The sequence below is a fragment of the Megalobrama amblycephala genome, linkage group LG23, assembly GCF_018812025.1.
Source record: "Megalobrama amblycephala isolate DHTTF-2021 linkage group LG23, ASM1881202v1, whole genome shotgun sequence".
NCBI lineage: Eukaryota > Metazoa > Chordata > Actinopteri > Cypriniformes > Xenocyprididae > Megalobrama > Megalobrama amblycephala.
The window spans coordinates 25,216,776-25,231,063 of NC_063066.1; the positions used below are offsets into that span (position 1 = coordinate 25,216,776).

At 38.8% G+C, this 14,288-nt stretch overlaps 1 protein-coding gene across 5 annotated transcripts in view; it reads left to right on the forward strand.

The window, feature by feature from the left end:
• The window catches only part of LOC125259435 (transcription factor COE3), a 117,341-nt gene that overhangs the window by 69,138 nt on the left and 33,915 nt on the right, over window positions 1-14,288 (forward strand). For 3 of the 5 annotated variants that reach the window (XM_048177063.1, XM_048177066.1, XM_048177068.1), the window contains exons 7-10: window positions 9,673-9,754; window positions 9,837-9,954; window positions 11,719-11,852; window positions 12,224-12,350. In XM_048177063.1, the coding sequence (XP_048033020.1) occupies window positions 9,673-9,754; window positions 9,837-9,954; window positions 11,719-11,852; window positions 12,224-12,350 (461 nt within the window). The remainder of the gene's footprint in view (window positions 1-9,672; window positions 9,755-9,836; window positions 9,955-11,718; window positions 11,853-12,223; window positions 12,351-14,288) is intronic. The other 2 variants (XM_048177064.1, XM_048177067.1) reach the window with 1 other exon arrangement.

A 14,288-nucleotide genomic window follows, 5' to 3' on the forward strand; every position in this document is an offset into this window, starting at 1 on the left:
ATAATTTTTGTAAGAAACAGGATCAAAAATTGGCATTGTTATCTGCTGCAAATTTCTCAATTTTTTGGCATTCCCATATTTTCAGATTTTTATTTGTTTTATATGTTCTTGTTTCTCTATACACTTTATATTCCTCAGAGAACTGTCCTTGAATTAGTTTAATTCTGTAATATTTAAACTAATGTATATCAAAACATTTTCTGTAAACACTGAGCATTTGATCTACCAGCTAACAGTGAAAGCACTGACAGTCCCTGTAGTGTGCAGTGACCTCAGCTTCATTCATTCCCTCCCCTGAGTAAGATATCTCCCCACGGACGGCTTCCACCAGCCGAGCGGTGTCGGACGCCCATATTTCTCACTCTTTCTCCCATTCTGAGGGGAGAACTAACTGGTGGCATCTGGTTCACTGTCTCTCCCTCTGTTCCCCAATATGCTCCCAATCTGTCCACAGGGCCTTTACTCGCTCTAATCTACGACTTCATCTTCAGTGAATATATCTGTTCGCTCGCTAGGCTTTGACAGGGCCGTTGCCGAGGATTAGTGCTGTCTTACAGTGCGGGATGTTCCGGATACCCTGGGCTTTAAAGGAATAGTTCAGCCCAAAATAAATATTCAGTCATTATTTACATATGACATGACTTTTTATATTTTTGAAGGATATAAAACGGCCAGTCTTTTCAATTTAATGAAGGTGCGCAATGAATTAAAAGCTCCAAAATGACTAAAAAGCACCATAAAAGTTTCATAGAAGCCGAATGGTAGTTTTGTGTGCAGAACAGACCAAAGTTTATCTTGGTGCATTCATTAAATAAATAGCAATGTCTGATTTGTGAACAAATCATTCTTTAATTTGAATCAGATCTTTTCAGTGAATCGGCTGATCCAGTTCACAAAACCTTTCTGAATGATTCATTCATTAATCCAGTACTCATATTGCTGACTCATGATTAAGTGACAGTGGCTAACAGCCCACTGGAGAGAAAGGAAAGACATGTGGTTGAGTAAATAAGGACAGAATTTTGGGTGAGCTAATTCTTTAAAGTAATCTTTTTACAATGTGCTGTTTATTTTCCCTCAGTCATGATGATGCATGGGAAAGTATCTCTCCAAGAAGCTGCTTAGCATGCTGTATGCTGATGTTTTGGCAGTGAGAAAGACTTACTGTAGGCTTCTCTGGCATATCTGTTTCTGCTGTGCTTTAAAGAGGGAATATTCCCGAAATTAATACTGCATGACAAAAACACTTTTTTTTTTTTTTAGTATTTATGGCTCTTCCTGAGATTAAGTGGCCTCAGAAAACACCTAGCATTTCTCCTCATCTTTCCACCCACAAAGAAAATCCTTCCATTCTCCCTCCCTCTCTCCCTCCCCATCCATAGTGGTTCCCTCTGTCTGAATAGAAAAATCCAGCAGGCCTGTGGGTGAAAAATGGGGCCATTTGGGCTTGTTTGTAAGTTCTGTCAAGAAGCAGCACCCCTGGCCTGGCCCGGTTAACAAATTGGATGTTTAATCTGGTGACATTCCTATCTGGGCCAAGGGCTAATGTATGTGTCTAAGAATAACCGGCCAGCAGGCCTGATAGATGGGAAGCTATTATAGGCGGTATTTAAATCTGAGCGCACAATTCCTCTATTTCCATGGTGGAAGAGTGACAGCTTGATTTCAACACTGGGGGGCTTGGATAGAGCTGTCAGCCTACACACATCAAGGAGGGATTTTCTTTGTTTTCCTTTCTTTTCCTCCACCGTCTCTTCCTTCTTCGGCTTGATTGACTGGACAGGCTGTTAACCGTGATGGTTGAGATGGAAGACAGTGTTGTAACGGGATTCGGGAAGTAGATATACTGCCTACAGATCTTTCACTTCAGTTCTTGTCTGTTGGTCCCGTAAAGGAGATTCTGTTTTATCCATCCGTCCATCTATCTGTCAATCTGTCTGTCTGTCCGTCCATTTATTAGGGATAGTGTGTTAAATTATATTATATATGTTTTATTAATATACATTATTTCATTAGTACAGTGGGTACAGAAAGTATTCAGGCCCCCTAAAATTTTTCACTCTTTGTTATATTGCAGCCATTTGCTAAAATCATTTAAGTTCATTTTTTTCCTCATTAATGTACACACAGCACCCCATATTGACAGAAAAACACAGAATTGTTGACATTTTTGCAGATTTATTAAAAAAGAAAAACTGAAATATCACATGGTCCTAAGTATTCAGACCCTTTGCTCAGTATTTAGTAGAAGCACCCTTCTGATCTAATACAGCCATGAGTCTTTTTGGGAAAGATGCAACAAGTTTTTCACACCTGGATTTGGGGATCTTCTGCCATTCCTCCTTGCAGATCCTCTCCAGTTCCCTTTCGTGGGAACTATCGACGCTACGTCAATGACGTGATGGGTTCCCATCACGTCATTGACGTAGCGTCTCATTCCCTTACTCAGGGAACAAGGGTTACGTCAGTAACCCAAGATGTTCTGTCAGGTTGGATGGTAAACGTTGGTGGACAGCCATTTTTAGGTCTCTCCAGAGATGCTCAATTGGGTTTAAGTCAGGGCTCTGGCTGGGCCATTCAAGAACAGTCACGGAGTTGTTGTGAAGCCACTGCTTCGTTATTTTAGTAAAATAACAAGCCAGACTGCCGTCCGTATTCAACTTCATATCAGTTACGCTTGTTTTGGAAGGCGTAGGATGTAGTGTAAGCATTTTGAACTGCGAGAGGCGTGACACTTTCTTCGTAAGTTGAATACGGAAGGCGATCTGGCAAAAGCTAGAAATTTTACTTTATAATGTGTTAAATATGGATATTTTTTCTAACACAAACACATCGCAGAGCCGTGTGGAGTATGTTTATGATGTGTGGATGCACTTTTTTGAGCTTCAAACAGGTTGTTTCTGTGCACTGCCATTATAAAGCTTGGGAGCATCAACTCTGATTGTATTCATCTGAAAGTCATATACACCTAGGATGGCTTGAGGGTGAGTAAATCATGTGGTAATTTTCATTTAAAATGAAATAATCCTTTAAAATAAATCTCACTAACCCAGTAGTAACTCAAGATTTCTCAATGTAAATCAGTGAACTCACATATCGACACATTGTTCTCAGATCACAACAGAGCTGTTCCACTGTCAAGTCTTACCGTTTGATCTCCATGTAGAGTAAAATATTATCTTAACACATTCACCCTGTCTTTCTCACCGGGGCTTCAGATGGTGACCAAATCCTCTGTAAGATCTACTTCTCTTTCCCTGCAGTCTGTACAAAGTCACTTTTGACATTTGACAGTTAATTAAGGAGTAAGTTGTTTCATAAAATATAGTATTTATTGTGCTGAGCATAATGATTCAGACTTCATGAGGAAATGTGCAGTTTCTGTTCACATAATTGGCCGTGTGAAAGTGTGGCAGGTTTCTGGGGTTTCGTTTATGGGTGTAATAAGTGACTGTGCTCTGTTCAGGAAGTGCAGCTTGCAGTAATTTCTGATCCATTCCTCCGTTGTGAGGTCAGCCACGTTCACGTGTTCTCTCTCTTTACTGCATTATGTCACGGATTGATTTCGATTGGAGGTACAAATATGTACTTCGCCATGGCAACAGGGGCCAAAATAATGCTTAAGAGGGTCTTGAGGAAATCTGATCATAGGGGAGGAGCGATTCTTGGTGTGATTTGAGTTGCTTCATTTTCTGTCTCTGCCGTTAAGTACAAACAGACACAAGGACACTGTTCACTGATCCAAACAAACATCCCACCATCAGGATTTTTGCAGGATCTTCTCATTTCTTATCTGTCTGTCTGCACCACCTCCTTTCCCGTTTTTCCCATGATGAAGTCATGGATTTATTTTCCCAGCCTTGTCTCTAGCAATTCAGCATGTTTAGTATAAGAGTAATCGTATATAAAACAGGAAGAAGCAAAAAAGAAGATTGTTACTGTACATCCCTGTCACATTACCTAATGTTTATTGTAATCAGTTTTTTTTTTTTTTTTTGTAATTTCAATAATACTTTATTAGTATTACTATTAGCATACAAGTTTAGCGCATAACCGTTTAACTGCATACTCACCGAAGCTGCATTTATTTGATTAAAAATACAGTAAAAATAAGGTAACTATTTTCTACTGTAATATAGTTTAAAATGTAATTTATTTCTTTGATCCTTTAGAAATCATATTATGTTGATTTGATGCTTTTAAATAATCTATTTCTTATTATTTTTAATGCTGAAACCGGTTGTGCTGCTTTTATATTTTTTGGGAAAAACATGATACATTTTTTTCAGGATTCTTTGATGAATGGAATGCTCAAAAGAACAGAATTTATTTGTTTATTTTTTGTATCAATTTAAATGTCTTTACTGTCACCTTTGATCAATTTATGAAAAAAAGTATATATATATATATTTATTTATTTATAAATATATAAAATATTATATATAATTTTTTAAATATAATTTAAAGGGATAATTTAAATTTCTGTCTTCATTTACTCACTCCCATGTCCTTCCAAACAAATGTCTTTCTTTCTTCAGTGGTACACAAAATGAGATTTTTGGGTTTTGTCCATACAATGAGGTTCAAAGTTAATGGGTTGATCCCACTGACCTTCATTAAACTGACAAAAACAGTTCTTCGGAATTTCATATTTTGTGTTCTAATAAAATGGAAGGACATGAGGGTGAGTAAATGATGACAAAATTTGTCTAGCTTTTAACAGGTAGTGAATTTCCTTATTCCTAAAAATTCTTAAAAATGCTCCTTTCATGTTTTACAAACTCCCCAGATGAATACAATAAATTTAATATGCATTCAAACGAAATGCATAGTCACTGCTCATCTCTGATACATGGAGGAGTCTGTGAGCTGCAACTGTTTTTGTGCTCATAACAAAGGTAAGAGGCCAGGGGAGCGGACGTTAGATGCAGTGTAAAGGATGAGACTGAGGAAAGGGAGACAAAGATCCGTTCTAGAGACTGTTTGAGTGCCTTATTAAATATTTAGTCTGATTGTACACGGTCCTGTAATTGCCATCTTGGCTATTGAATAATTGATGACGTGTAGGAGAGCAAAGGAAGGCCCCAGTCTCTCTCTCTCTCTCTCTCTCTCTTACACACATATCCACACCTTGCCTTTTTTGTACACCTTTATTGTTAATATAATCTTGTTCTCATTAACTAAAATGATTCTGAATTAAAGACAAAGTCAGTGAAATGATATTATAACCTCTTGTTCGCTTCCAGAATGTTCTCTTTGCTATCATACACAATAAATTATTGACAGAAACTGGCATGTGACTTTAAAAATAATTACACTGTTTGCTACAACCAGTCCATTCATAGGGCCAGAAAGAGCAAGCGCAGTCAAATGTTTGAGTTTTGATTATGCCTTTTCCAATACAGTGCAACTGGATATCAGGCAGCGTGTTGAGAGTGCAGAATGTTGTGAATGGGACAAAACACTGTTAATCTGATGCAGAGCCTATGAGAGCGATCGCTGCCCGTCTTAAGCATCCCAAAGAAAGACCATCTTTTCATAGAAAGCAACTAGCGCTCGCAGCAAACGGTGGCTGAGAATTGGAGCCATGGCAGCTTTTAAAAATACCTCTGCTGAAATATTGATTTTTTTCTTCTTCTTCTTCTTCTTCTTGCCTAACATAATAAGTGAGAGACTCCAGGGATGTGTGCGTATGTGTGTGAGACGATGGGTGAGCAGACAGAGATGCTCCTTTTACACATCACGTGAGGACATTTGTGTGTGTATGTGCGTATGTGTGTAAGAATGTTTGTGAATCTGTACGTGTGTCTTTGTGCAGATACAACAAGCTATATTCTGAACTATCTTCAAAAATATAGGTTCTTTATTGGCATCTATGTTTCCATGAAGAACCTTTAACATCCATGGAAGTTTTCTGTTGCTCTAAAGGTTCTTTATAGTGAAAAAAGGTTCTTTGGATCATTTTTTTTTTTTTTTTAATATTCTACTCACTAAGAAGAAAATGGTTTTATTGAAAGGTTCTTTGGGGAACCAGAAATGGTTCTTCTATGGCATTGCTCTACAACTTTCATTGTTAAAACAGTTGAAACATTCTTTAAAATAATAATGACAGAATCCCTGTTAATATCTCCTTTTTTCTTCATGATAGCAAGAAGTCCAAGAATAGAAAATCTACAGTTTATCAGATTTTTTTTCTCTAGAGGCACTAGTAATCTCACATAAGTTTCTGAAGAAATCTCAACTGTGTTCAGATTTAATAAGATACCAAAGTCTGCAATCAAAAGTTCAAAATCTTCATGAACTTGTCAAATTTATTTAAGCTGTACAACCCACAATAATTGTAAGGCTCTATACTCATACTGTCTCATTTCTTTGTATTTTTTATTTACCCAATGGGATTTTAGGAGAGACAAAGTTGAAACTTTCAATGAAACATAACTGCAGGTGTCCTGAGCTATGAAAGAGTTATAGCTCATATAGTTTCATAATAATTTTTTAGATTCACAGATTTACACTTTGCTCTTTTTTTATCCTCAAACTCTCAGATTTCTCTGCCATAGCGGTTTATAAACATCACCAAAACATTTGTTCACCAGCATCACCCATAAAACAATCCAAACTGAAGCTGAAGAGTTGTAAATGGTCAGGTCATCTCACACTAAAAGCTAAAGTCAGGTTTAGATGAAGGCCTGCCATACGGCTTTTCTCAGAGCTACAAGCGAGAGACCCTGGCCTCCACAGCCTGAAACCAACCCACCCAGCCCTTTCCGGTTTCTCTCTGGTCATAGAACCCCTTCCATGACAGTCCCTCGAGTTCGAGACAGAGCGATGGAGTGAGAGAAGTGGAAAGGGTGCTGTAGACCAGCAGTAATTCCTGACTCGGAGTTGGAGGCACATTAGGGACTGACAGGGCCACACATCCCCCTGTAATTGATTGCAGGCCAGCGTAATGAGGTGACGGCTTACAACAGAGACGCCAACTCCCTCATTATCTTTACCCACTTTTTTAAGAGCAGAAAGAGAGAGAGACAGCAAAAGACAGGAAGAGAGACAGAGAGAAGGATGGAGAAAAAGAAACACTGAGACTAATAACCGAGCCCTGGCTCTAGAAGGTCATTAATTATTTATGTTGTTTTAATAAGTTTTAGATGGGGAGGGAGAGGTTCAGCGTGAGAGTTAGTCTTTCTCTTCTCCGTCTTTCTCTGTCCACACCTCAATTTCGCCTGTTCTGTCATTCTGTCTTTTCCTATAGCTGTCTGTCCATTTCATACTGGGGTCTTTGTATCACAGCTACAATATCAGTCATTGCCAAAGCCTTGAGGGGACTTCAGGATGACATGTATCCACACTTGGAAATGAAAAGGCTCTGTATTTTTTTAAAGTGACAATAATATGATATGATTATTGTATATATGATTCTGATGCTTTTATTCTATCATTGTGCTAATTAGCAAGGAGACTGTTTTTTAATTATTTATTTTTGCCTAGTGATCAACCCATACGAGTTTTTCTTTTTTTTTAGTCCAATGGCCGCTATAATGCTGATATATCTACATATATAATAAACACTATTATCTGTCATTATAATAACTATAAAAATGTAAAAATATTTTACATAAAATAACAAAAAATAATATAATTATTGATTATAATATACATGTATAATACAGTACAAAGATATTTATATTCAAGTGTTGCTTAATATAATATAATATAATATAATATAATATAATATAATATAATATAATATAATATAATATAATATAATATAATATAATATAATATAATATAATATAAAATATATTGCAAGACAATTATTGCAGCACAAATATAAATGGATACCAATGATTTTTTTATATATAATTATGTAGTTTGTATGCTATATATAAAATGCCCACAAACTACAAACTTTCTGAGTAAATGATTATTATCCAATTTACCCAAATAATAAAAAAAAATGGACAAATACATTTATATTTATTATATATTGCAATATCATATTTGAGAATCGAGACATCTATAGGATGAACATAGAAAATTTGCCCTATAAAATTGCAATTTCTGTTTAGTTTTGGTCTAAATATTTTCTGTGGTGATCAACAGCAGGTCAAAGATGCTGTCGATAGAGCTTAAATTGCACTTAACCCAGAATATTCCTTTAAAGTCTGCTGGTTACACTGGACTCTTTCAGAATCTGCCCTGCTTGCGTCTTTCCACTCGCCCCCGTTTTCCTGTCTGAGATCTCTATTCCACCCCGAGCCTTGTCATCTAAAAGCGGCTCTTCCCCCCTCATCCCGCACACTTCCAAACACTGGGCTAGTCCTGCCTCGATCCGAAGGGAGCCGACCTGCTTTGAAGTGCTGCCGCTTTTCCAGGATGAGACCTGGAATCTCACATTCCCTGTCAACTCCTGCCCAGTGGCAGATGGAGAAGTCTAGACCTACGAGACTCTCTACCGTCACGTGCTCCTCTCTCCCCCTCCACACCCTCATCTCTCTCTCTCTTTCTTCCCCGTGTTCCGTGATTCTGAGAGCTCTGCCGTTCCAGAACCACCAAAGCGGGACGGGTTTCAGCTCAAGATCCAGGCAGGATTCTCTACTTTTAGATGGTGACTGGGTGGTTGTATAAACACAGTACTCCTCTAATATCTGAGAAGAGCTTCACTTACAGCCCTTGTCTCCTGCTGTGTTTTAATTCAATCCTTATTGATCCATATCTCTCCTTCCAAGGACTCCAATATCATATGAATGGAGCTCAGGGATGGGTTCCCCATATTATTGTATTCCATGGCCATAAAGGGCATTAGCAGCCAACAGAGCAACCCAGATCAAGTATCAGTCGATACTAGCTAAAGAGAGCAGGCTTTCTCCCTTTCTCTCCATCTTTCTCGCCGGATTTCTCTCTTTCCTATCTCTCTCTGGGCATTTGCTCAAGAGCGCTGATGGGGTTAAAGTATATATAGTGATTATGTCATGCGGTAAAGCGAGGTTCTAAAAAATCGCTTAAGTTAGCACCTTGTGTTTTTAAAGATATTGTTACTGTCTTATTAGGGAGAAATCAATGGCGTCTGCAGATGGCGGCCATTTATATAGCAGACGGGGCTTCTCTCGCTGCTTTTTCTCCCAGCATCCTTCTCTCCGTGCGCTCCGTGGGGCGGCAGCGGCGGAGGTTATCCTGTGGTTAATGTGACATGGCTGTCTGCGACCTTGCTGGTTGTTAACTGCCCGGATTATTATTGTGATAATGTGGCAATTAAAAGGAAAGCACTCCATCAAAATAGTGGGGCTTATGGTCCTGGAGATGAATGCATAGAGATTACCAGCCAGGGGAAATGCATTAAGACTGCAATCCATTTCGTACTGTAGCCCACCTCCAGCAGCGGAGGCTATTACGGCTCATCTTCATTGATATCCATTCCTGATCAATAGCACCAGGCTGAGGTAAAAATACAAGTAAATCAACAAAGCTGGAGTTAGTCTTCGATATAAAGGAAGAAAAGTCAAACCTCATCTCTAATTGCACATCATACGTCGTCCACACCAAGTGTCTTTTCTGAGCCAGCTTTGAGACTGGGCTAAACTGCTCATTGGCAGCTGTTTATAGCTGCTATTGTCCTTGAGTGTTTTCATTGTGTTTGAGTCACTCAAAAGTGTTTCTGTCTTTCTTTTTCAGATTTTTCCTGAAATTCTTCCTCAAGTGTAATCAGAACTGTTTGAAAAATGCAGGAAACCCCAGAGACATGAGGCGATTTCAGGTGAGAATACACATGTACAGACAAAAACAATGCAGTTACATGCACACAACCAGGCACTAATCAAGCTTTGGTGTCACCGTAGGTGGTGGTGTCCACCACAGTGAATGTGGACGGCCATGTCCTGGCCGTGTCAGATAACATGTTCGTCCACAACAACTCCAAACATGGGCGGAGGGCGCGACGCCTGGACCCTTCTGAAGGTAAGACGCAACCTTCACCGAAAAAAACGAAAACATGTTTGTTAACTTTGTACACATCAAAGAATCTTAATTTTAAAATGTATTAAAATGGAAATGATTATTTTGAACTTTTTCAGAATGTCGTCCCAAACCCGTAAGACCTACATTCATCTTCGGAACACAAATAAAGATATTTTTTTCATGAAATCCGAGGGTTTCTAAACCACACATAGGCAGCAACATCACTGTACCTTTTGAGGTCCAGAAAGGTAGTAATGGCATTAAAATATAGTCAACGTAACTACAGTGGTTCAAACTTAATGTTATGAAGCGACAAGAATACTTTTTGTGGGTAAAAACTAAACAAACAAAAAAAAGACTTTATTCAACAATTTGAACTGTTTTTTTGGGTTGAACCACTGTAGTCATATTGACTATTTTAACAATGTCTTTAATACCTTTCTGGACCTCAAAAGGTGCAATGACGTTGCTGCTTATCTGTGGTTCAGATACCCTCAGATTTCATCAAAAATATCTTAATTTGTGTTCTGAAGATAAACGAAGGTCTTACGGGTTTGGGATGACATGAGGGTGAGTACTTAATGACAGAAATTTTTGGGTAAACTAACCCTTTAAAATCTATAAAAAAAATTTTTAAAAAAATCACAAATCGTACTCCCCCCAAACTTTTGAATGGTAGAGTAAGTTTGAGACCACATTCATTATAATGACGAAGAAAGCCAAACACGTTAGTGCTACTTTCTACTTCCTTACCTAGTTCTCGGAGTACAGGTAATCTCACATCTGTCTATCTGAAGGACCTGCACTGGGTAATGTCGCTTTGATATGAAGTGATAAAAGTGTGCGCTGAACATCACCTCCCAGCTGACCTCAGAACAGTTACTGTATGTAGGAAAATGTGTGATTAGCTCTGTGCGAAAACCGTCGCTGTGGAATCACCGGCACTCCTGAGTCCCAGTCGAGGAAAAGGAAAGTCACTGCTCTACTTTTAGAAAGACTCTTCAGTAATTCTCCAAAGACCAGAACATAAAGAGGAAGTCACTGATGGTGATGCATTGTGGGAGATGTGCAGGCTTTCATCTTTAACACAATAGAATACCCATGCAGATATTGTAAAAGAGAACAGCTGTTCCATTACACCCCAACAGGTGAATGCAAATCACGCCCAAAGGTTGTTTACTTTCATCTGTTCATTTTTCACAGGTATCAAAACTTCCTCTTTCCAGAGATTTTTACTTATGCAACAAAGAGAACAATCAAAAGCAATCAAAAGTGATTCAGAGCCTAAAGTTAGGGAACTTTGCATTCCCATGATGCCATTCAAGTAAAGTGGCCGCTGGTGTACAGCACAATATGCAGTAATGTGGTCTTACCAAGAGCCCCTTGGTTTGCCTGTTAGCTCACCAAGCTGCGACCAATCAATTCCCGTCCATAGCCAGTGGAGACTGGGCCAGTTGTTCAGTCAGCCTGTCTGTCTCCATACCGCCTGCAAAGACGGATTTACGATAAAAGACCCAAAAAAAAAAAAAAAAAAAAAAACTTAATGGTTTTATTGAGCTGAGAGATGCAGACACCAAAGAAAAAAAATCAAATGAGCTTTTACAGCCATTGGATTTCCTGTTTATCAGTTTTTGTTGTAGAGTAAAACACTGGTAATGGTAATTAATTTAATGATAATGTTTCCCAAATGTTACATGAACGTTGACACCGACCCGCTCTAACTAGCTCTAACCAGTGCTTGTGTTGTGATCTTGTTTTCCGAAGCAGCCACTCCATGCATTAAGGCCATCAGCCCCAGTGAAGGATGGACGACTGGGGGGGCGACCGTCATCATTATTGGGGACAACTTCTTTGACGGATTACAAGTGGTCTTCGGCACAATGCTGGTTTGGAGTGAGGTAAGTTATGAAACTGAAGTGGTTTTGAAGAGCCAAACCATTTTACTATTAAACATTTAATTATTCTTTAAATATTTCTTTATTATCTTTCTTTATTACCTTTCTTTTTCTTTAAAGGAGTGTTTTTGATTTCACATTGGTTTAAATAAATCAAATTTGTTTCAGTAATGTGAACACTTTCATTTAATGTTCAATATTGCTTAAAACTTTAGATTTCAAGTTTGAGAGAACCCACTGTACGGTTAAAATCTATAACAGTGTCCTTTGAGTAATGAATCACTCTTTAGCTTGAGCATTAACTTTGTTTACATTGGAGACAATGCTCGTGTATTGAGTGCCGACCACTGAACGTGTGCTCCGATGGCTTCTAGCTCATCACACCTCACGCTATCCGGGTGCAGACGCCCCCTAGACACATCCCTGGGGTCGTGGAGGTCACACTCTCTTACAAGTCCAAGCAATTCTGCAAAGGAGCTCCGGGACGCTTCGTCTACACAGGTATACAACACTTTGCAACTGCCTGGAGCCATTGCAACCATCTCCAGTATCAGAGCACATTTCTGTCATCTTTCTTAGAGGTCAATCTTTGCATGTGTTCTTTGTCCATTTTATCGAGTTCCTGCCTTTGTTAGCTTAAAATATTAGGGCTTGTATGCTTTGTGGTCCGTAAAGACGCTTTCCCATGATGGCATACTCTTAGCGGGTCATTCTTGACTCCACACAAGCGGTCGTGTCTTTACTTTCGGCTGATGTCCGTTCTCTTGTGTCCAACAGGCAGGACGAATATCATTTAGTAAAATCAGTGCTTTTCATACACCGATTATTCCATCAGAATAATCCAGATGCCAGTCAAAGTAGGCGAAAGGTCAGATCTAGGACTGTTTGGTGTGATAAGAAAATGTCACAGCGACGGTCATAAAAGCGAAAGAAAGAGAGGCCTGTGTTCAGGCTTTCTGTTATACATCAGCTTTATCTCAGTGTATTTCCCACGTTCTTTGTTCAAAGCGCCTCTCATTCAGATGCATTTGCCATGTAAGCAGCAAAAAGAGACAACTTTACAATAGAGAGGACGGCCCTGTCTTACCTTCGACCGTTCCTTTGCAATGCTAATGTCTGCCGGACCGACGAGAGTTGACTGACAGCTGTACGCTGCGTCGCTTTTTATGATGAATAGCTTGAATTTTTCTAAAAGTTCAAAAGAATATTCGCGGTGCAAAGAAAGCCTGTTGCAAATTGTAAAGATGAATGAAAAAGGACCTGTAGAATATCTCTAAATCAGAAAGCAGAGACAAAAGTAAATGTAAGGTCATACAGGATAGAGGACAATGAGAATATACACACAAATTATATATATTATGTAATAAATACATAGGCTATATACATGCTTACATTTTTTTCTTTCTTTACAATATAGCAATTCCTGTAAGAATATAGTTTGGAGACTCAGTGCCTAATCTTTCTTTCTCAAAATCATTTTCATTGTACGCTGCAAATTAGATTCACACATACATATTTTAGTTTGTGGATGCACTGACATACATCCAGCAACTTATTTACTGTGCCAGAGATGTGTGATATTCATGAATGTGAAATGAAGCGGGCTTTTAAATACTAAACAGGCAGACTGTGTATAATTGAAGAGGAATGAGAGTGCATCTAACCTCAGTGATGTCTTTCCCACCAGAGACTTCCCATAAGCCCCAGTGAGCTCAACTTTACACAGCATTCCAGCTCGAAAAAAAATTCACTCCTTATCGTCAGACACTTCCAAATGAACACAAGCCAGTTTGAATATTTTGAAAGAGATACATTTAGGTCATCAGAAATTAAGTGCTCAGGCCGTAGGGATTGGGAGGGGGATACGTACATTGGCGAAGGAAACTGGCATCTCTGTGCAGACACACATTATTTTTTATCACATTCCTTTTATCTGCTTTTCATTAGCAGTAATGGACCCTAGAAATGCATCAAAGACGGCCAATGTGCCCATTCCACTGATTATAGGTTCACTGTCTTATCTTTGCTGGAGTTGAAAGCCAGAGAAGCAGTGTTCAGAGCATGTCTTTTCTGATATCACTGCCGTTAACACTGCCATCACAGGAAGTGATCTCACAGTCTTCAGACTGAAGCATCTGGGGCTGTTAAAGGGAAATTTCACCTCTCTTCACCAGGGCTTAATAACATTCAGAATTTAGTTCATTAGAATTTATCAGTCTGAATTTTGTCACATGGAATTTGGACATTCCCTACACAGGATCTTGCATTGGAATGACAGGAAAAGGAGTTTACTTTCCTCAACTACTATGTACTTACATTAAAAAATAAGTACTTATTCTGTTCATATTATATTGCAAAACATTTGCTGCTACTGAAGTGGGATACAAGTAAGGTTAGGGACAGGTTTGATAGTATGGGTTGGTTTAAGGGGGGGGGGGG